Below are 23,708 nucleotides of genomic sequence, written 5' to 3'. Positions count from 1 at the left end.
CAGTCCGGCACTTTTTAAATAAATTGAAAAAGTAATACACATCATGGTGTAATTTAATATATTTTTTTCTAATCAAATTAAAATAAAAATATTTTTTTAAAAATATACTATTTTATTTTTATATTATATTTACAATATTTAACTGAAAACGAAAAAATCTTAGCCTTAAAGGGTAAAATCGTTATTTTGATCATTATAAATACAACCATGAAGTTTTTATTACTTTAATTATAGCTAGAAAATCTTTTAACGTTTCAAAGGCGTCATTAAGTTAACGATTCTCTATAAAATTAACTATTATTTGTAGCATTTTACTATTTAATATTTATAATATGTTCATTAAAAGATTTATAATTAAATTTGCGTTATAAAATTGTTATGGTAAATAGTGAAGCAACGCCACAAATTGCATAAGAGCTCCTGAACTTTATAGTAATAGATTTTATATATGAATAACCATCAAAGATGACGCAGTGTGCCTAATGATATTTACGTACTGATATATGAGAAAAAATCTCAGGTCATAATATTTTATGTGTGCCTGTGCGAGGAGACGCCGACACGCCAAGGCTGGTGTGAAAATTGCGTATTTGCAATTTTATCACAAAGTCACATCGCAAAACTCGGCGATGGAATCTATCAAAGCAAGATTATTATTTATGTTATATACACGAAACAGGTTCGTTAAACCCACGCTGTTAAATGAGAAGCATGACCGCTATCTCACTTTTGCGGTTCATGGAAGTAATATTGATGAGAAAAATCTGACGTGTCCATCGGTGATGATTGTTTTTGGAAAAAGTCTTTCGAACGAAAAAAATAATGGCCATTCTGCGTAATCCGCAAAAAGCTGAACCAATATAAAATTGTATTTAAAATCACTAATCAAAACTAGTGATGAAAAACTCTAATAGAACATGTGTAGTTTACAATAAATTAAATATATATTTATTTGCCCTATTTTGCAAAAATTACAAAATAGGGCAATGAGAGTAATCTTAAATAAAAATAGATTAACTAATTGTAAAAGTATGATTGATAGATTAGAATGGTTGAATGTTCAAGAAATATTGAGTATGAATGTTTTAGTATTTATATATAAGTTAGAAAATAATATGTTACCAGAATATTTTAATAGTAATTAATAAGAAATAAAGATGTACATAAATATAATACTAGAAATAGAGAAAATTTAAAGATAATTAAGTATAAGAAAACGAGTACGGCTAGGGGAATTATGTACGGAGGTTTTGATTTATATAATAGTCTTCCAAGAGAAATCCGAAACAGCAAAAATATAACGGGTTTCATAAATGGAATAAAAAAACACCTTCGCACATATAGAAATAAATTATAATATTAAGTCTTTATTATTGTATATTTTTATTTTTTCTTTCTGTTATGTATTTTTTATATATTTTTATATATGTTTACTAAATTTGTTAGATGTAAAGATTAGCTATTAAGCTAAATAAATTAATAAAATAAAATAATAATAATAATAATTTAAATTCAGTAATAATTAATGATATTTTTATTTGGTGTACCTATATATTAGGCAATTCTAAAATAAATATCGTTTTTTAATGAAATAGTAAAAATACTCTTAAATGGTATTTTATTTTAATCTGTCAATTTTAATTATATTAACATAACAGTGTTGTAAAACAATTTAACATCAGTTTTACTTTCTCGCAAAAACAATCCAATTGATCATAATAAAAGCTTGTTGATATTGTTTGTTGAGGTTTAAGTTTTGTAATGCACAATTCCTTTGTAATCTCACAATACAAGCAAAATATTTTTTTGCAGTAAGCACGGGCTTTCAATAACCACTATTGTCATACAACACCCATTCTCATATCTGGTTATCAAATGGTCGAAAAAATCTCAGCTTTAATATCCATTAACTTGTTAGATAGCAATATGCAATACAAATAAATCTTATTTTCATCGTTTTTTTTAGTAACATGGCCCTATTATTAATTAATTAAAAAATATGGTTTACTACATATTAAAATAATATACATACGAAAAAATTAGTAATATTTTTAGAAACGAAATATCTAAAATTAAAAAACTAAAGTTAAATTTTTTTATTCCAGAACTTTTGAGGGTTACCTGTTACGCAAATTTTTTTAATGTTTCGAGCCTTGGAAATTACTGTGAGAATTTACAAAAATAGCATATTTTACAGTCATCTTATTTTAAAATACATAAGTTAGTACCAAAAATCTAGAACAAGCGCTCAGTATGCCTTTGAACTGAAAATGTTCGCAAAAGGTTTCGTTGCGTCTTTAAAAAATATTTTTGTCATTGTGTTTTTGGTGAAAAAAATCAGTACAGCAAGAAAACAATAATGTATCTTTTTATGCACTTAAGGATAATATATTTTATGTGTTATTTAATTTAAATTACCCTAGTTTATATTTTTCATAAATTACTAATTCAGGGAAATTAAGTCGAAGGGTAACATATCTGTTTATTAAAGATAAGATTAATAAGGAAGGATTGATTCAATTCTGGCGATGTGAAAATATAAACAAATACTGTAAAGGTAGAATGGTATTAACTTCATGATACTATATGTATCTACGCGCAGAGATTTAAAAACACTCTTGACAATATTTTGATTATTATCAAACATACCAACTAACTACAAGATTATTTACTCAAACCATCAGTTATGCTTATATTTATATTTACAAAAAATAATTTATAAAAAAAAAAAATACAACTGCTTTTACTCTCATAAATGGTTTGCATGTTATTTATATAGTGACTATGCGAAAACGAACTCTTAAGGACATATGTTAACGAGTGTTACATTTATTGCTCGGTTTTTACGAACATGTCATTCCTCAAAATGCGTTTGGAAAGCTTATTTGTATGGCAAGCATTTGATATTAAAATTACCTAGCATCCCCAGGAGAGAGTCGGCTTTCTCCTTGATTAACCTTGCGTACATAAAGGTCATTTGCCTTTGACAAAACTCTTTAATGATGGTTATTTTACTGCTAATAATATTTACATTGAGAAACACGTTCATTGCAAAAGACACTATTTAAAGTACTAAGCTTACTTCTTCGTCAGTATATTAGAGCTAAGATCGATATAGCTATGAAAAACTCTCTTACTTAAAATTTAGTTTAATCTATAATACATATAATATTTTACTTTTTCACTTCAATAATTTTATCCTTACATCAGTAAAATATGTCGCAAATTTGATTAGTACTTCTTTCGATTTTTTTTTTAATTTACGACTTACAGTGGGTTGCCAAATTAAAAAGAACAGTACTAATATTTTGTGTTTTTTATTGTTCATAAATTTTAGCCCCATAATCGTATGGCTAAGTCTTCAGACACGTCCCCAAGAAAACGTACAGAAGTAGAAACACTATTATTGAACACAACATTTTTACAAAAAAAAGCAGCTATTACAAGCGTTTCAAAAACTGTGGTTTACAGTACAAAATCGACTAAAACCTGCCCTTAGAAACGGATCGCGTTGAGAAATGTAACAGAAAGTGGATCACTACACCTCATACTGATCTCAAAATCAGAGATGTATGTCTCGAAAATTGCAAATAGAGTACTTGATGATCAGCGAAAAAGGCATCAGTCTCCAAAAGAACAGTCCAGAGAAGATTGCCTGAGGAGAACCTCATGGGTCATCGTCCAGCTAAAAAATCTCGCCTCACGGTAGCTATGAGGAAAAAGCGGCTGGAATGAGCCAAAGCACACAAACACGTGACTATTGAGGACTGGAATCATTTTAATGGTTTTAGAGCTTTTAAAAATTCTAATTCAGTGATTATGTTATTTTTTAGGTGTGCTTTTCTGACAAGTTCACATTCAAAAGTTCGTTAGACGACGCTCATGAGAGAAATTATATTCGGACTGCTTCATCGAGACGGTCAAACACCCTGTGAGTAATATGGTGTGTTCAGACATCTCCTCTAAGGGGATGGGATGCCTCCACATCGTTCAGGATAAGTACTGGAAAATCGGTTCCTGCCTCAAGTCGGAGAACAGTTCCCTGGTGGCAAGGAGTATATGTTCATGTACGACTCCACAATCTGCCATAAAGCCAGGAGTGGCTAAAAAAAAGCTGCAGATTTTACCATAGCCAAGGAATTCTCATGACATGAATTCTATTGAAAGTCTGCGAGAGAGAGCTCACGAAGAGGGGAGGTCAATGGGATGATTATAAACAAGCAGCGATTCATCGAAACCCTCATCCGAGTGTGGCATCACTCTTGAGCTAAGACAAAATGCAAAAATGTGGATTGTGAGTATGTCACAATACGCTGTAATTGTGGCAAAAGGCAGTATTACAAAATTTTCACTTTTTATGCAATAATATGCAGATGAATAACAAATATGGTGTTAAAATGTTTCCAGTTAAATTTTCTTAATAATAAAAAATAATACTGTGCCAAAAATCATAGATATATTTTTTTATAAATATAGTAAAAGCGAAAAAATCTTATGAGTCTCTATTAATATAGCAACCCACTGGATTTATTTATTTAAATTAAATAAAGCACACGGTGTCATAAAAGCAGTTTTAAAATACATAGTAAGATAAAAAAAGCTAGTGCTAGTGCGGATGTCCTGGCTCTAATGGCATCAGGAGAGGACGCGATCGTAATTCTCGAAGACGTACCGGAAATAAAAACTGAAATTCCTCAAAAATAGTTTGATTGTCGACAGCAGAATTTTGTATCGCATCCCAACGATCCAAAAAGGTGGACAAGAATAAAAAAAAATATTTTTAAAGAACCCCTTGCTTTTTAACAAATACATATGTATTTTGATATGAATGTAATTAAATTAATTACAAAGCTTGAAATAAAATTAATCTAAGGATTATTATTTTTTATATTAAAATTAATACACACCAAGCTAATCGTTTACAGCTTCAAATTAGATTGTAGTATATTTTTAAATTGTCGTGTTATATTAGAGAGCTTTCATCGCCGCGCTAATAGGCAAAATGCAGTTATTATAAATCATATAGAGAAAATTGCTCGTTAGCGCTGTTGATGGACAGTTTTGGAATCACTGGCAGCAATTCAGAACGTTTGTTCGCACCTCATAAAAATAATACACAAGCTCCGTCAAGTTTTTTTTAGAGTGAAGCAATCAAGTTTTATTTTAAACGCGGGCTACTTTTGACTGTGCCTTATTTTTGGAAGAACTTTATATTGCACGCTAATAAAATATTCGATTGGAAGTTGCTGTAAATTGCACCTTTAAATATATGGGAAACCTTCGTGGCATGTCTCGGCTCTTATAAATGGCGCCTGATTATCTCAGAAAATGGAAGCTGAAGAGAAAAACAGAAACAAAAATAAATTAATAAAAAAGAACAGAAGACAAAACAATGAGAACAAACGGGCCTTTGTAGACCACAGCAGCGGTTTGTTCAAGAACGAGTTTCAAACTGATTATATTTGTGTGGACATTTCGTATGGATATATTTATATTTATTTATTTAATGCACAACTATAATATTGTAGTATCGTACCCGTTGAAATCAACGAAGAGGACATATATTGTGAAAAGCAGGGACGTGCGGCTCACATATCAATATTATTAAAATAAAAAGATTTCAAAATTTTATTTATTTTTTTAGCATAGCTTCTGCATTATTTTCTAATAAAACTATTGAAATGAAGAGACAATATTTATATTTATTTAATAAATATGCCGTTGTAAGCTGACAGGCGTAAGCCCAATGCGTTACAACGGGGTAAATCTGTATCAACTGAGTAAGAAAATCAACGACAAAAGAGCGTTTCATGAAAAAAAATTAAGCACTTTTTCCAATACAAAAACTCATAATTTTTATATGAAGTATATATATATATAATAGCAGAAATAATCTTTCCTAAAAATATATATGTCTTATAAACAGCACTAATGTTACAGGTTTTTTCACAGTTTTATATGAAGCAGAAAAGATTTTCCTTGACCATCACATGTTTGACAAAGTAATTGATGATTATTTTATATAAAGACAAGACTATCAAAAATGATTTACGATGATTTCGATATAATAATCGACGTTGAAATGTACAATATTATTTTTTTACAAAATAAATTATTTCTGAATCCTTTGGAAACTAGCTATGGAGACACTGTGCACTTTACTGCAATAAATAAGTCATGAACTCAAAAGGAAAACCTGAACTCATAGTTTTAACTGATAGCCGGCATACTATTAGTAGAATATGTATTTTTTTAGATGAGCATCTTTAAAAATTAGATATTGCGGAATCGATACCGAAAAAATAAGCTATAATGTTATTGCTTTTGTGCGAATATCAACCCAATGGTAATATGAATTTTCTGTATATAGTCAATAAAAAATATTAAATTTTAAAGGTTGCATTTGATAGGTTTTTGTCGGGCGATGTGTCCAAAAGATCTAGATTGGACACCCTTGGTGTACAGCAAAAATAGCTATTTTTACTCATACTATATAATAAAATAAAAGTATATATTAAATCTAATCATAAATATAAATGAATGAATTTGTTGTATTTTATAATACTAGAAATTAGTCTTGAAAATTAAAATTTCGTCGAGCACTGATTGAATATTATGGTATACAAGTATCCATTAGCTAAATAAATTATTAAAAATAAAAACATAAAATTAATAAAAAAATATTTAGATAAAGCAGATTTTGCTTTCTATAATTTAATCGGAATTCATGACAATTTTTCTATGTAGTACATATTACAATGACTTTTAGAAAATTATTGTAATAATATTTTATTATAGCTGTAATATTTTTTATATTAGGAATTAAATTTTAGCAATTTATTATCTAATGTATACATCAATTAAATATAATTGTTTGAAAAAAAATGTATTTTCTTAGCATTGAATCATTGTAATGTAATATAAGTATACTATGATACTGCGTATCATACTCTACTAAAAACTAAAAAAAAATTATCATGATATCTTATATTTGTGGCAAATATAATTATACTTAGCGATGTTATTATCCGAAGTAATCTGATTTATGTAATAAATTTAAAACATTAGAGGACTATTTTATCACTGAGCGATACAATTTTAAGGGGCGTCCCAAAATAAATTCTTAAAATAAAAACAGCCCTACCAAATTAAGTAATGACTGACATGTTTTTTAATGTTAAATTAAAGCATTTTTATTATGAGAATTTATGTCTTTTAATGATATAGGTCAGGGATGGCGAACGATTGAGCAGTTTTTAATGGAAAAAAACAGAATTTTCTTAGGATTTAAAAAACCTATAACCCATATCAGTTATTTATAAATTAGATTTTTGCTGCTGTACATTCGATACCAAATGCTTTGTATCTGGTTCATAAGTTGTCACTCTTTGTTATATACACAACAAACTGGTCATCCGTCAATCTATTTCTATATTCTACTACAGTTTAGAAAATTTATTTTAAAAAACAATGACTCACAAGCATACGTAGAAGATAAAATTGATAGTATTGCAGTAGCTAGTTTTTTTAAACAGCTAAAGATTTCTGAAATTGTGTTCCAAGTTCTCATTAATTTTACTTCTATTATATTTGATAATCGATCATTTCAATTATTGTCAATTCATTTCTCAAATCGGCAAACTTTTGTTTCTACATTGAACTTGATTAAAATTCAACTAATTACTTTTCATATCTTCAAGATTCGGCCTCTTGATAATCTCCAAATTGAGGGTATCTGCCGATAGAACTTCTGGATATAAAATAAATTTTGATGTCTCTTCAAATCTTCTGTATTGCTTGAATCTTAAATAAAACTCGTTCTGTATTGATTGAATAACTGTAAAAACTACTTAAGATCATTTAATTTGATCTGGTTTTAATTCTTCAATTTTTTTTGTATTCAGAAAATATTTTTATTTGTTCGATGCTACGTCACGTTTAAATACATATAATTTTGCTTCAAATCCTTTATTAAAATCAATCATGACAATTATTGTTCTGTCAACACCTTGCAGCTTAATATTTAATTAATTTAAATGTAAGTGCAATTTCATCTATACACTCCAAGAATATTTGAAGAACTTTTTAACGTTGCTGCCACCGCACGTTTCTTTACTTGAGTGCATTTACAACTGCACCTTGTGTTGTTGTTGCTAATTATGTTGAACTCATAAATTTTCGTTGATAATGAGCCAAACTTGTCAGTGCTCTCATCAAGGCAAAGAGAAATTAATTCAGCAGAATTTATATCTACTTTTTGCTAATGAGTTATATTTTTTGCCATATATTTTACTATATTTCTAGCCAAATGCATATCGTTTATTCTTTGAATATTTTTTCTTGTTTTTCAAAATCTTTTAATAGATCGTTGGAACATTTTAACCATACTTTATTTATTATATTATATATTCCCAATCACAGAATAGCAGCAGTTATATTTGAACGACTGTCGATAAAGTTTATTAGGGATGTTGATTGAATATTTTTATTTTTAATTACCAAGCAATACATTATTTTTGTTCATCTTGTATTTTTTCAAGAAGTTATTTATGGATTGTTTTACTAACATACAATTGTTCCAGAACATAGTGCTTTATTGCCTTTGTTAATCATGCCATATTCTTTGAAAGTCTCTACTGATTATTTATTACCACTAGCCTTTCCTTAAACTATTTTAGCACATAAACTATTTATTCATAAATAAAACTGATTCACTTGTTTCACGCAAAAAATATTTTATTCCTAAATTAAATTACCTTTAGCTCAATCAAAAACACATCACAGCTTTATTTCTAACACCGATTTTTTTGGTCAAAATGTATATATGAATTCGTTTTTCGCGTATGTAGAAACGGTGTATTATTTTATATACGTATAATGATCAAAGTAGAATGGACTATCAACAAGATGTTACGAACTTGTCTACATTGAAACTTTTAATGGTGAATGTCAGCTGAGTCTAATAGCAAAAAAGAAACCACCTCCAATGATAACAGTGTTGCAACATATAATATTTGCGTATATAAAAATTAAATATAAAATTAAGTCTAATATTCTGTGCATGAGTTATAGACTAGAAAAAAAATTGAATCTATGAATCATTCACGTGCCAACTAAATTGTAATATGTGCCACCTCTAGGTTTACCATCCCTGCTCTTTTGAACAAATAATTTATTTTATTTAACTCAAATCGCCATTAAATATACTTTTAAATTTGGTATAGATTCTGGATTTTACAACCGAGGAACTTTATTACTGCCTTTGAGATAGGGACAGATAGGGACCGTGAACGATTTGAACGAAAACCGTGTTACTGTAGTATAATTATTATTGAAATATTTGTATAATACATAAATATATCAAATTCGTTCTAAAATTTTCGATGTACGATTTATCACCATTTTTGTTAATAAAGTTTTAAGCGAAAAATTAAAAATATATCGATAGAGAGGAAAAAAATGAAATCTGATCTTGTGGAGCTACTCGAATTAAGCATGTCAAAACCATACTTTATTTATATAAAAAGCAGTTTAATTCTAAGGTCGGATTACCTCCACTGCAATCGGAAGCTAAAAATAACGCTACATATCAGCGTACATCACCTTTCAGTATATCATATTTTTTGATGTTCTTTTTTTAAAAAATCCATTTGTCAAGAGACAAAAAATGATGGCAATAGCCCTGTCTGTTCCAGATGATATAACAGAAAAGGTCATTCTCGTTTCGACCGCAAAGCGTGCGCCCTTAACCGGCACCTTAACGAGTCTGTCGTCGCTCGTGCCACAAATAATTGACGTCTGGTCACCGCAAGAGGTGGTGCCGACGAGCGCCAAGTGTATCCTCTTCGGAAATGAGCTGCGTTTTAGTGCGGGACACCGCAAACAATATTTCTTACCAGACAGGGGTCGCAAACACGTTCAAATTTTATTCCCACTGGCTTAAAAGCATGTTTACCCCACAAAAACAACAAGCGATTCAAAATTTTGTACCCCCAAAAAACCATGTTGAAAAATACCCTAATGCATCATGCTGGTCATTATACAAGCAATAATTATTTGATTTAATATTTTTTTAAATTAAAAATAAAATAAAATAAAGCGGCACACTTAAAATAAATATGCACCATCCCGCATATTGCGTTTGTTTATCAAGCTGGATGGTCCGTGCAACAGGAGCGTTCTCAAGCGCTGACGTCCTAGCCGCAACGGATAAGAAAAAGGGACGCGAACGAAAATCGTGTTTTTAATGGTTCACTAAAGCTTACCGATTTTGCGCTGTGAATAATTATATATTAATGTATTTATCCCAACTCTGATTACATAAAATTCCAGCTTAAAATGTTATGCAATTTATTAAATTAACTATGCTTTAATTAAATACCACATACATATTTTGCTTTAAAATATGTACTAATTAGAACAGTGAAAATTGTAAAAATATCTAAAAGCAAAACTGGTTTGGGACACATTTTTATATAATATGTTTTGCGGTTTACTTATTTTTAAATTTATGATTGCAGTAGCAATTGACTAAACCATCAGTGGTTTCTTTAAAAAAACAAGAAGTATAAAGTACTACTCGTGCCATGTAACCAGAAGGAAGCGAATTATTCAAATCATTTTTTGCTCTGATTTTATACGTGACATCGTCATGCTACTGTATGTTTATATCTTTATTAAAATATGTTTTATATACAATACCAATGTAAAAAGAACACACCGATATATTGTGAAGTAAGTGTTTTAAAATACTTTTTTTATCTACTTTAAAATTTGATTCGGCTTACATTCACGAAAGGCGGAATTAAACTATTTATAACTGTAGAAATCCAAAATCCCGCGACCATATATTCTAATCGTTCAGCTTAAATGATGAAAGTATCAAAAAAATCTTAGAAATAGCTACTTTTAAATTTACAGAATTTAAAAATATTCAAAGCTCGCTTTTCGCAGTTTTTCAGCAGACTGTACATTTTAAAAATATTTTTTTCCTTTGAGAATTTTTCAGTTCCCATAATTTTTTAAAATTAGTTTTTCTTTCTTCATATTCAAAGAGATCCAAACATTTTTTTAAGCAGAAGCAATTTTTATTTTTAGCAAGTTTTTTCAATGTATTCTTTGCCGCTATTTTTTTCAACTTTCTGACGTTTTATGTATAACTATGATCATTTCTTGCTATCTTTCTTTTTTCATTTTATCTGGCTCCAGGGTTTTTGGATTTTGATAAAAAAATGCTTACAGAGAAATCTTGGTAAGATTCATCAGAAGACCATAACTGTCTTCTTTGTTTCCATTTTTTTAATGTAATATTTAAATTTAGTGGACTTATGTCTATAAGCCACATAAAAAATATGTTTAATAATATAAAATCGTCATAAATTGATATCAATTACTTGAGTCATTATCTGATAACATAATAGAAAATCAAATTCAGGTTTGCAAGTACAAAAGAGGTAAAGACACGCGGCAAACTGATTTAGTCCACTATCAAAATAAACATTAGCGGAATAACAATAAACTGCGTATAACGCTTCAAATTTTTTGCATCACATTATATTCATTGAAAACAGTGTGACACAAAATAATTAATAAACTTATTTTTTTCGATTTGTTGACTTTAACCACTTTCATAATTAAAAAATATTTTCGATTTAAGTTTGATTGAATTTTAATCAATAAAACAACACACTTTTGAATTTATTCATGCATACTTATTTCCTTAAGAATTTAGGCAGCAATTTGCTGAATATTTACCATTTATTTTCTAGCTTTTTTTTTGCTATTTTTGCAATCGACTTGATTATATTAGCAACTGTCGACAAACTAAATACAGTCGCATCGGTCGGGATCAGACAGCCAAACAAAAACAATATGCGCCGATTCAAAAATACAGTCCTTCTTTATCACTTCAAATTTTGTTCGCAGAAAAACCTCATTTAAACCATTGAAAAATAACAATACTCTCAAATAGATTTGCTTGAATTTGTAATTCAAAATATGAATCCGTCTGAAAATCTTGAACAATGTTAGTAAAAGGTAAAATAAAAATATATTTATTTTACAACTAGTTGTTATAATAAATAATTAAAATACATACTAAATAAGAAAAGATCACAAATAAACTAGTAGGACCTTTCTTTAATGTTGCATTCAACATGAGAAACGTATAGTGAAGTCGATTCAAGACACGACAAAGGACCACGACGCTCATACACGAGCACAACGATCGAATATATAATGATTAAAAAAATATATTATTTATAATATTAAAAAAAAATATAAACTATTTAATAATTCACGTAAGCGATTACGGTATTAAATTACGCATTTTACACAAATTTCAAGAAGCGCCATAAGAAATAAAAATATTCAAAAAAAAGTTATCACACAACTTAACGTCAACGCTATCATGATACAATATTTATAAATAAATAATTTACATGCAGGCAAACCAGTTTATTAATTATAATTTGGCACAATAATAATATTGTTTATCGCTTGTATAGGCGATAAATTCCTATTAAATTTTCAAAATCGCTTATAATTAATAACATTTTTACAAGCAATAGAATTACTGTTTGATTTACGTTATTGTTCGATTATAAATATTAATGAGTCGTGTGACTTTTCATCATATTACACAATCTGTATAATACGTATACATTGTATATATATATATATATATACACAATATTTGTATATAGATATGATATATTCATGCATATGTGTTACAAAGACGCTAATTGGGTAATAACGTTCAATTCTATATGATTAACAATGATCGTCTGATGTATTATACATAGTAGCTTACCTAAATTGGCAGTCATCGCTTCTAGGTCTTTGGGCTTTCGTTTTCTAGGTCTTCCTTTTTGTCTTGGTGCAGTTGGTCCAGCTCCGCCGTTGAAAAATGGCGGCGGTAACAATTCTGGAGGTCTTGCGGCTCCACCGCATTCCCCGAGAGACTCGTAATGCATTCTGTACAATAATATAAATTATTAGTTATGTTTAACCCTTTGACCGCGGATGACACGTATAGAAGTCGTCAAGAAAATTGCCAGTGGCACCTAAATGTATCATGAACCATTTTTTTGTATTACTTAAGATTGAAAAACACTTTTATTTATTGAAATGCTATTTAAATAACGTATGGCATAAATACATACTCTCCCACATAATAACAAATTTTGATATGATGCACAAAAATATCAGCCGCGGTGAAAAGGTTAATAAAAATAAATCATCAATATTTTTTTATTATTAAAATTGTCACTGGGCTAGTAGCTGAACACTTTTGAAATCGATTTTATTTTTTACGATGACAAAAAGAGCTCAGTGCTTCTGACTATGGATGAATGGATGAGTTTGCGAAATAGAAGATACTTCAATAAGTTTTAAAAATTATTTGGGGCTTACATGTGTCACAGCAGTAATCACATGGATACAGATCTTTAAACTTCTCGGACGATATATTATATTTGCATCTAAACAGTAAGTTAAAAGAATTTTATTTAATTTAAAATCAGTGAGACAGGTGTTAATTATTTATTTATTTTTAATATTCCTTAAAATTTATGTCTGTGGAAAAAATAAATTATGGATTTAAAATTAGTAATCGTATCAAGAATTAATTCAAACAAAAGCCGAATTTAAGACCGTGCCGTTCTTCTTAACAACGAAAAGAAATATCGCCTTTGATTAATAAAAAAACGCGATAGTCTCTGTCTCTTTTGATTTCATATTTTCCCTTTGAATATTAATGTTTATTATGAAAATACTATTTAGAAAGCGGGTGCTTTTGCTCCTTTTATTTCTTATATGTATAAAAAGAACTAAAGGAACTTATACCTGAAATACATTAGTACATACATCTCAAACAGCTGTAGTTTAGATCAGATTCATTATTTTTGGTCAATTTTTATTTTATTATAAATATACTCTTGCTATGATTTTTTTCCAGAGTTGCGCCCCTCAAGGAGAACATAAATATATGTTTATACAAATCTGTTAAAATACAAGGATTAGTTTTATTCATAAAGGTGACAAATAGAAGATAGGATAGAGTTGAGTCTGATCATTATTTTAGTTAATGAATAATTAAGAGAGAAATTGGACCAACTCTCTCCGACAGAATTAAGCTGAATTTACAATTAAAAACATAGCAACAACTCGAGGATGAAGCTGAATTCTACTTTAAGGACATACACAAAGCAGCTTAGAACAATACTAAGGAACTAACGCACAAGGCAGTAATTAATAATTACACAACAGAGATAAGAAATCTGGTAAATGAAAAAAAGGGCAAGGAGAATATGACATTAAACCAGAGACCTTAATGATAAAAATATTCTGATTAAATTAATAATTATCTAAATAATTTAAGAGCAGATATAGATTAAGAATATTATTTATTGTAAGCAACGAAGGGTGTTAAAAAATCTATAAACTATATGCCGCCATATAATAAAAACGATAAATGGAGACTGGGCGAGAGATAAAAAACAAAAAGCCAATGCTTTTGCGAAATTTTAATTAAAAATATTTAGCAATTATATCAGTAATTTATATTTGTATGATACACTTAAATTTCCTATTTTTAAAAATAGAGAAAAATATTAAGCAGCTAAAATTAAAAGTAAAATATATTTAACAATCAAGTAATTTTTATTTGCGCAATAATCCGATCACCTTGCCACAGAACTTGGTTGTATGCTCGATGAGCACAAGTTGGTAATTTTATTGCGTTAGAAGGTATATAAATATAGAAAAAATATGAGGGCTGTAGAAACTGCTTTGCGAAACTTTATTTGATATAGAGTTGTGACATTGAAAATATTGTCGCGTAGGAAATGTTTCAGTTTATGTCAAAAGCCTACTCAATATCAAAAAGGTGTCTTTAAACATTTTTAGATTAAAACGATGAATTTTTTTCTTGTGATTGATAGTAAGATTATCTGTGACTTGATCGTAATAATTTTATAATATTATAAATTTGAGCTGTTTTATTTGCTACTTAAAAATAAAAATCTAGAATCGTTAGGTATTTTTTAAATAACATTGTCGATGCTATCCGAGCTCTCAATGCTTGACACGTACTAACTGTTTCTCAGATATTATAAGGTTTTTATTGAAAAAATCAATGGATTTACAAACGTATTTATAATGCAAATTTGCGATTTAATTTACATGATTTCAAAATATAAAATATTAAAAGTGCGTCCCTCGGCTTAGAAACAGCTGGTCTAATGCATCCACAACTCTCGGTTATAATTTTATTGATGAAATTTCAGCTCACCTGCAGAATATCGACGAATCTCTCATTCCATAAGTGTCTCCCTTATTCAAGGGCATGTTGCAAAGCGAGCAGCAAAAGCAGTGCACGTGGAAGACCAAATCTCTCGCTCTCATCACCAGCTCCGAGGAAGATATGGTTGCTTGACACCGCGCGCATCTCTTCGTTCCAAATAATCTGATAACAAAGCGAAAAAAACCATCAGAAACGAGGAAAAAATCAATGAGACCATAGAGAGAAATCGGTGGTAGTCAGATGCGTATCGCGATAATTGGTATTCCGGTGAAGAGCTCATCGCGAGCAATATTCTCTTCCACAGTTTATTTCGTATCCGCGATGACTAGGTATTGGTATTTATACAAAAGGACCATTGGCGGCGGGGATTCGAACCCGGTGGTGATAACATCGACTTCGTGACTTTATGGGTGATCCACAATAAATGATTCTTTCCTCTCCTGCGGTCCGTGTGCTTGCACTTAATAAGTACCGGACGGCTTCGGGTTAAACGCTGTATTGTATACTACATTACTTTTACTTATTCAAATAAACATTATAATCTATATAGTTTGAACCAGTATGACGGTTAAGATTTTTCTTTTAAGGTACAGATATTAATTTGCATTATAGGATAAAAATATGCATTAATAAATAGCCTGAAATTATTTGAAAAAATATGTTTCACATAATGAAAGCTGAAGCATTTTAATTTGTGTTTATGATTGAGATGACAAATAAAAGTAGCTGGATATTTGAGCAAATTTAAATTTGCTTTGACCTTTAATACCTAAGTACGTATTTTGTTAAAACTGTGTTAGTACACCACTGGACACCATATTACAACATTTATAGCAGATTTTTATCAAATGAAAAAAATATAAAAAATTGCATGTTTTATTAATTCATTTAAAAAAAATGCTAATTAAGGCTACTAAAATTCATAAGATATCCTTAAAAGGCGAAAATATCTTAAAAAATTTTTGGACCAGCAAAAGCATATGATGATGTTTCGACTGTATCAGCTGACTGAGAAACTAAACCAGTCCGATTCAATAGTACATAGACACATTAGGATGATTAGGAGGTGTTATACTGTATATTATAAAATATTTTAATTAAAATACAATATTTAAAAATAATAAATATAGTCATACTGGTCCGTCACAGTAAAGATTTTCGTTGAAAAAATTCCCATATTATTATGAATACATATTGATCTTCAAACAGTGATCCAAACTTATCATAGAATACATAAATAATATTACAGAAATGTCAATTGGAACAAATGTGAGGATTTTTACACATTAAAAATATAAAAATGAACAAATATAATTTTTTTGAGATAATGTGTCAAAGAAAATACAAGGACAAATAATAGATCGAGCACATTACTAGATTTAGTTTTTACCAATAGCAAAAAAATATATTGTACAGTAAAAACCACTAGGGTAAAAAAATATTGATATAATTACATTTTTTAACAAATTAAGATTAGAATTACAATAATGTGACTGTAATGTAGTAACAAGGATTTTTATATGATATGGAAGAATATTTATAAAAATTTAATTTTGAGACGGAATATCGTTACAACCCAAAACCGTGATTTAATGCTTTAAAGAATAGGGATGAATCATATAAAATATTTCAAATAATAATATAAAGTCTTAATTGAAAAATGGAAAACATACCAGCAATGTTATATGGCAATCAAAATGGTATGAAGCGTCTATAGATGAAATAAAAAATGATCCATATAAGATATGGCATGGTTTCCCAAACTATGTTCCACGGAACATAGTTTGGGAAATATAGGTGTTCATAGTCCAAAATAGGTGTTCCGCGGAGTCTAAATAGATATTTCACAAAAATTTGGAGTAAATTAAAAAAATTGTTAGTCTTGCTAATACGTAAAAATTGTTCATAAATCTGATAAAAAAGCTTGAAACTATTGTAATTTATTGCGTTAAAACAGGATTGGGTGTATACTTTTGAAAATATAAATGATGTGCATAAAAATGAATCGATTTTATTGTACATTAATTTAGTCTTGTTGCTTACAATACAGATTTCTTTCCATTTTGACAAAAAAAAATATTACAGAATTTACATATTATTCAAAAACTACCCATGGATTTTTGGTTGAAAACAGGAAATTTGACGAAAGAAAGGCCAAATACTTCTACTGATACATCTATCATCGAAGAAGAAAATAAACCAAAAACTGAGAATACAACTGCTCAATATTATGCCTGATATAAAAAAATTGTAATTTAAGAACCCAAAATCATCAGAGTCATTAGGAGTTTTATTTATTTGAATTGTTATGTTTATGAAATAAATGATATTACTATTATGAATTACCCAACCGAAAAAATAAACTAAGTGTTCCGCCAAAGTTTTCGGATTTGCCAAGTGTTCCGTCGCTGAAAAAGTTTGGGAAATCCTGAGATATGGAATACAATAAAAAAATTAGAGAAACGACACAAATAAATATGACGATTGTAAGAAATATATATATAAAGATCCTCATATAATAGCAGAAAAATAAATACATTATGAATTCAATACCTCAGTTAAATAATTTAGTAAATTATAATAATGAAACATTGAATGTAAGATTTAGAGAATTTAAATCAGTATCATTGAAAGAAATTTATAACATAGTATATAAATTAAAAAAAGGAACCAGTAGGTACTAGGAACTAAATTATATTAAATGTTAAATAAAGCACTTTCCAAAAAAAAAAAAAAAAACTGATAATTTAAAGATTGCTACTATTATAACAATACCTAAAATAAAAATAGTGAAAAAGTTGTAGAAATAAGACCAATTAACATGTTGCCTTTATAGAAAAAGTGATATAAGAAGTAGTAAACAAACAATTAAAGGATTTTATTATTTCTCAAAACATTCTATATGAACAATGATTGGGATTCAGAGAAAAATATTCCACTGATATTATATTATAAGTAGTGATAAATGATTAGTTATTGATCAAGGATACGAAAAAAATCGCTAAGAGCTGTTTTCTTAGATTTCAAGAGAGCTTTCGAAACAATAGCCAGGAGAATAATATTGAAGAGAGTGAAATAATTTAAAAATAATTATTTATAAGAAATAAATCAAAAAGTTAAAATAAATAATGCGTATTCCAAAAAAAAATTATAATCTCATGGTGTACCACAGAGGTCTAAATTGGGACCATTGTTAATTATATTATATATTAATGATAAATGATTGTGTATTATAAAACAGCAAGTTTTTATTTTAATAATCTGGACCATTCGCACAAGGAAATAAAAAAGTCTGCACTTATCAACAGAAACAAAATTATGGTAAGATTTATTTTTAAAAAGATTTTTTCTAATCTCACAACTATTTATTTCAATCGATGTAAAACTTCCTAGATGGAAAAAAATCAAAATACTACTATCAGAATATTTTGAATCAAAGCCTCCAACATTTTATGCTAATGAAATTAAAAAATTAACCGAAAAATAGGAAAAGATGGAATCATTAGAAAGAAATTTAATTTCTAATGGTAAAATGGTTTGAGAGATTTTATTCATATAATATTCATATGATGGTGTGTTTGAAAGTAGCATTATTATTTACGAATGTCATACAGATAAGGTTTATACAAAATATGTTAAAATTAAGATATTTCGGTTCGTTCAAGTCAGGAGTTTCCCAATTTCCGGAACCGCGCCGCCGCGAGCATTGTTTTTAATTCATACAAAATTAATAAGCCGTGAACGTATAAAATTATTCAGTCCGAATTAATTGGATTCATTCGCAGATTTTTATTAATTAATAAGTTATATTTATTAAGTAAAAAAACCGGTCTTTCGGTGACTCGTGGGAAAACGGTGTGAATTTTTCTCTGAAGGCAAAAAATTAACATGAACTACTGTTTATAAAAATTACACGCAGATATACAGTGACATGTGACTTTCAAGAAAAACGTTTATGCTGATATTATACATGTTTTTTTTATACTAACTAACTTTATTTAAAATCGTATTTTTAAAATGCTTTTATTGATTAATAAAACTAAGTTCTATTTAAAATACATACTGACATTACGCAACAAAAAAACTTTGAAGTAATGTGAACAAAAAAAAACAAATTAAATTTTATGCATCAGTAGTTTAAGAACATGTGTTACCAAATAAATATAATTTTTAAAATTTCATAAGTACTAAAATATAAGTTTTAAAAATAACAAATATAGGTTAAACATTATGTTTATGCCTTTTAAGAAAATAAAATAATTTTATTTTAGTATCAATAAAAATATTTTATTATAATTGTTTAGTAAACTTTGTTTATTGCATATGTACATAGACACCTTTGAATTTTAGAATGTTGCATAATTCTATTCAAGAGGTGAAATAAAGATTTTAGAATAGAAAATTATATGTTTATTAATAGCAACATCGTAACATTGTCCATAAATTTTCATAACTTCTTTCACACATATACTTGTATTTAAGTATATATATTTATGGCTTATTATGTAATAAAATATGAATAACCCTTTGTTGTTATTCTTAATAATAAAATACTATGTGCGTTTAATGTCTCACTCAGGCCGCGGCGTTAATTGCTGACATTTCGTAACAAACTCGCATTTTACGATCGTTTCGCGATCAGATTTACGACCAAATCGACCAGGATAATCGATCATTAACGGTGAAGCGTCAATAATTTCTTCAAACATCGAAGGTCAAACTCTATCACCACTGTACTCATTCAACAGCGGCTTCTTTATTTTATTTTTTTGCATTATCCAACCAGAAAAAATGAGAAAGGCGCTTTTATTGAGTCATAAAAAGTGCTTATATTGTTTCGTGGGTATTGGCAATTTAAGTTCGACAACCACAGTACCATTTTTTATTTTTATTTTATTCCAATCCAATATCGATTGAGAAAAAAGCTAAAGGTTATTAAGAAAATATGCTTTTAAACATGAGTAATAAATATACAAGTTTTTTCTGTAAAAATCTCATACATTATTTATTGATTAATTGCATATACATAATAAATATAATTTATAAATAAATAATAAACTTAAATTGTTTTATTTATCAAATATTTCTTCTCCTCTTATCAATAAGTACTAACTCATATATAAATTACTATGTTATAAAATTAAATAATAACACGTAGATATTTATTTATAATGTGTATGTTCACTCTAACTAGTGACTCAATCTCCGTGGAAAAATTACACGGACACTGAACGGTTACGGCTCATAAACTCGCGGTTAATGGCGGATTTTAAAAGCAAATTTTTATTCCGTCAAAAATATTTAATTACATAAAATCCATCCGGTGCAAGTGATTAACGCATTCGCGCTGAATTTTCACTAGTTAATCTCTAAAATATAAATTTAGACAGTGGCAAGTAAACCATATTAACGCAATGGTAATATATACAATCTTAAAAGCAGGTTGTGTGTCGTGCCTGTGTTAAAAAAATGTAAAATACATCTGCTTAGGTGATAATATTAAAGAAGTTGTAGATAATTTAAATAATGAATTAAATATCATAGAAATATGGTTAAAAAATTATGTACTTAAACTAAATGTATATTTATAAACTAAATAAATAGATACTAATATAAAAATAATTGATTGTAGATGCAAAATTAATTTTTAAGGAACATTGTAATTACATATTAAAAAAGTCGAACTCCTGAATGAAAAATATGTATAAAATAACAATAGTATCATATAACTCCATTTTACTTATTGTGCGACAATATTAGATATGTTTAATAAATTAGATAAACAAATTTTGCAAAAATTACAAAATAGCGCAATGAGAGTAGTTTTAAATAAAAAAAAAATAATAGTTGTAGAAGTATGATTGATAGATTAAAGTACTTAAATGTTCAAGAATAATTGAATATGAATGTTTAAGTATTTATATATAAGTTATAAAATCATAAGAAATAAAGATGTTGATAAATTTAGTACTAGAAATAGAAAAAAATTAGGCATAGTTAGGTATAAGAAAACGGGTACGACCAGGGGAATTATATATGGAGGTGTGAATTAATATAATAATATTCCCTGGATAATCCGCAAAAATAAAACTATAACGGGCTTCCTAAATGAAATAAAAAAAAACACCTTCGTGCATTAAAAAATAAATTAATAAGTAGTTTTATTATTTTGTGGTAATGTTATATATTCTATGTATGTTTAGTTAAAATTTGTTTGATATAAAAATTAGGTATTAAGTTAAATAAATTAATAATATATTTTAAATTAAGTTCGTACATGTTGCACTATTAACCTAATGTTTTTTTCGGACACGGTCAATTGGGCAACGGACAAATGGGCGATGGTCATTTAGGCGATACAATAATAATGCAATACAAATAAATTTGCTTTATTTAGTTTTATTTAGTAACATGACCCTATTATTAAATCATTAATTACCATAATTTACTACATATTAAAATATATACATACGTACACACAAAAATAAATTATACTAATATTTTTTAGAAAAGAAGCATTATACAGTCTGAATAAAATATAGAATATATATTTTTACTAAGTCATAAAATATTTGTTTGATTGTTTGATTTTTTATTCAAGAACTTGTGAGAGTTACCCGATATCATAAAACATTTTGGCTTAAGCAGGTAATTTTAACATCACAACTGATAAATGCTTATCGTTGATTTTGCCCTTTATGCAATATTTTTTTATGTTTTGAGTCTAGGAAATTACTGTGAGAACAAACTTTCAGAATTTCCAAAAATTGCATATTTTACAGTTATCGATTTTAAACTATATAAGGGTAGTTCCAATAACCCAGATCTAACGCACGGTGTACTTTTGATACCTGATTCTAGAAAAACATTAATTATTCCTGTAGAATATTTAAATTATGTATTCAATCTATCGCAATTTTAACGTTTTCTTTTATTGATTCTGGATCAGAACAAGTCGACCCAATGAGAATCTTAATTTGATCTTCAAAGTCATGCAAAGTGGAGCCAAAGCATGAAAGAATTATTTGAATGACACATTTTTACTTTCACCTCCTTTATTTTCTTAATTTTTGTCATTTTGGCTAGAAAGGATGAAGGTTTTTTTTCCTGCTTTATTTTGTTTATTACCAAATAAGACTCTTGAAACGTTCACAAAATTATTTTATATGATAAATAAAATGCTGATTATGAAATTGCAATATATCAAACTTTGCGTACGGTATTTCCACAATCTAACATAAATGGTTGCTTTTTTAATCTGGTACAAAATCTTCAAAAGCATTTAGATTCATGTAATCTTTTGCCCAGGTACTATTATAATTCAAAAATGATTACTTTACTTGCTTTCGTTTCAGAACAAGATATAATACATGCTTTTTCTGAACTAGAGAATCATTTATCCAATGAATTAGAAGCAATTTTTAAATGGTTTACGAACGTCTATATAGGTCGCCTAAGAAATAATAGAAGTAAGGCTCCACCGATTTTTCGATCTAACGTTTGGTCTGCTTATCATAGTACATTAAACGGAAGCGATAAGACCAATAATTTTGCCGAGGCATGATATCGGACACTGCAATTGAGCTTTTGTAGCAGTTCAAGTCATCCAAATTTATAGATTTTTATCAATGGTCTTAGATAAATCCAAAAGTCCAAAAAAGCTATAGTGTTGATTATGAAAGAACTATAGAAGGGTTTGAACATCAGCGCAAATAAGACGTTAGGAAGAAGCTGACCAAATAATTGGTATAAAGGTTTTGAGGTACAATAGAGAAAATTTCATACAATATTTACGTGGTATTGCATATACATATATGAGTTAATAATTTTAAAATAAAATTATTTTTCATAATAATTTTATTTTAAAATTATAATATTTTTCATTTCATAAAGCAATAATTGTAAAATTTAGTAAATTTAAATCAGTATCATTAGATGAAATTCATAACATAATATGTAAATTTAAAAAAGGAACTAGTACTGATGAACTAGATATAAATATAATTAAAGAAACATGGGAAATAATAGGAACTAAATTAAATTATTTAATAAATAAAGCACTCTCCTTAGGAGAAATGCCTGAAAATTTATAGATTGCTACTATTGTACCTATACCTAAAATAAAAAATAGTAAAAAAGTTGAAGAAATGAGACCAATCAACATGCTACCGTGTATAGAAAAAATAATAGAAGAAGTAGTAATCAAACAATTAAAGGAATTTATTACTTCTCAAAACATAATATGTGAACAACAATCGGGATTCAGAGAAAAGCATTCCACTGAAACTGCATTACAAGTAGTGATAAATGATTGGCTGTTGGCTAAGGATACAAACAAAATCATTGGAGCAGTTTTCTTGGATTTCAAGAGAGCCTTCGAAACAATAGACAGAAAAATAATGTT

At 28.1% G+C, this 23,708-nt stretch overlaps 1 protein-coding gene across 4 annotated transcripts in view; it reads right to left on the bottom strand.

Moving 5' to 3' along the window:
- LOC148234626 (LIM/homeobox protein Lhx9-like) overlaps positions 1–23,708 on the bottom strand; it is a 102,155-nt gene that overhangs the window by 23,475 nt on the left and 54,972 nt on the right. For all 4 annotated transcript variants that reach the window (XM_088185693.1, XM_088185695.1, XM_088185696.1 and 1 more), the window contains exons 3-4: positions 15,293–15,466; positions 12,812–12,975 (exon numbers count right to left, since the gene is read on the bottom strand). In XM_088185693.1, coding sequence (XP_088041819.1) covers positions 12,812–12,975; positions 15,293–15,466 — 338 coding nt within the window. The remainder of the gene's footprint in view (positions 1–12,811; positions 12,976–15,292; positions 15,467–23,708) is intronic.

Source organism: Plectrocnemia conspersa, unplaced genomic scaffold (genome assembly GCF_051122295.1).
Source record: "Plectrocnemia conspersa isolate PC_06_02 unplaced genomic scaffold, ASM5112229v1 ptg000005l, whole genome shotgun sequence".
NCBI lineage: Eukaryota > Metazoa > Arthropoda > Insecta > Trichoptera > Polycentropodidae > Plectrocnemia > Plectrocnemia conspersa.
This window is presented reverse-complemented; position numbering and strand designations above follow the sequence as displayed.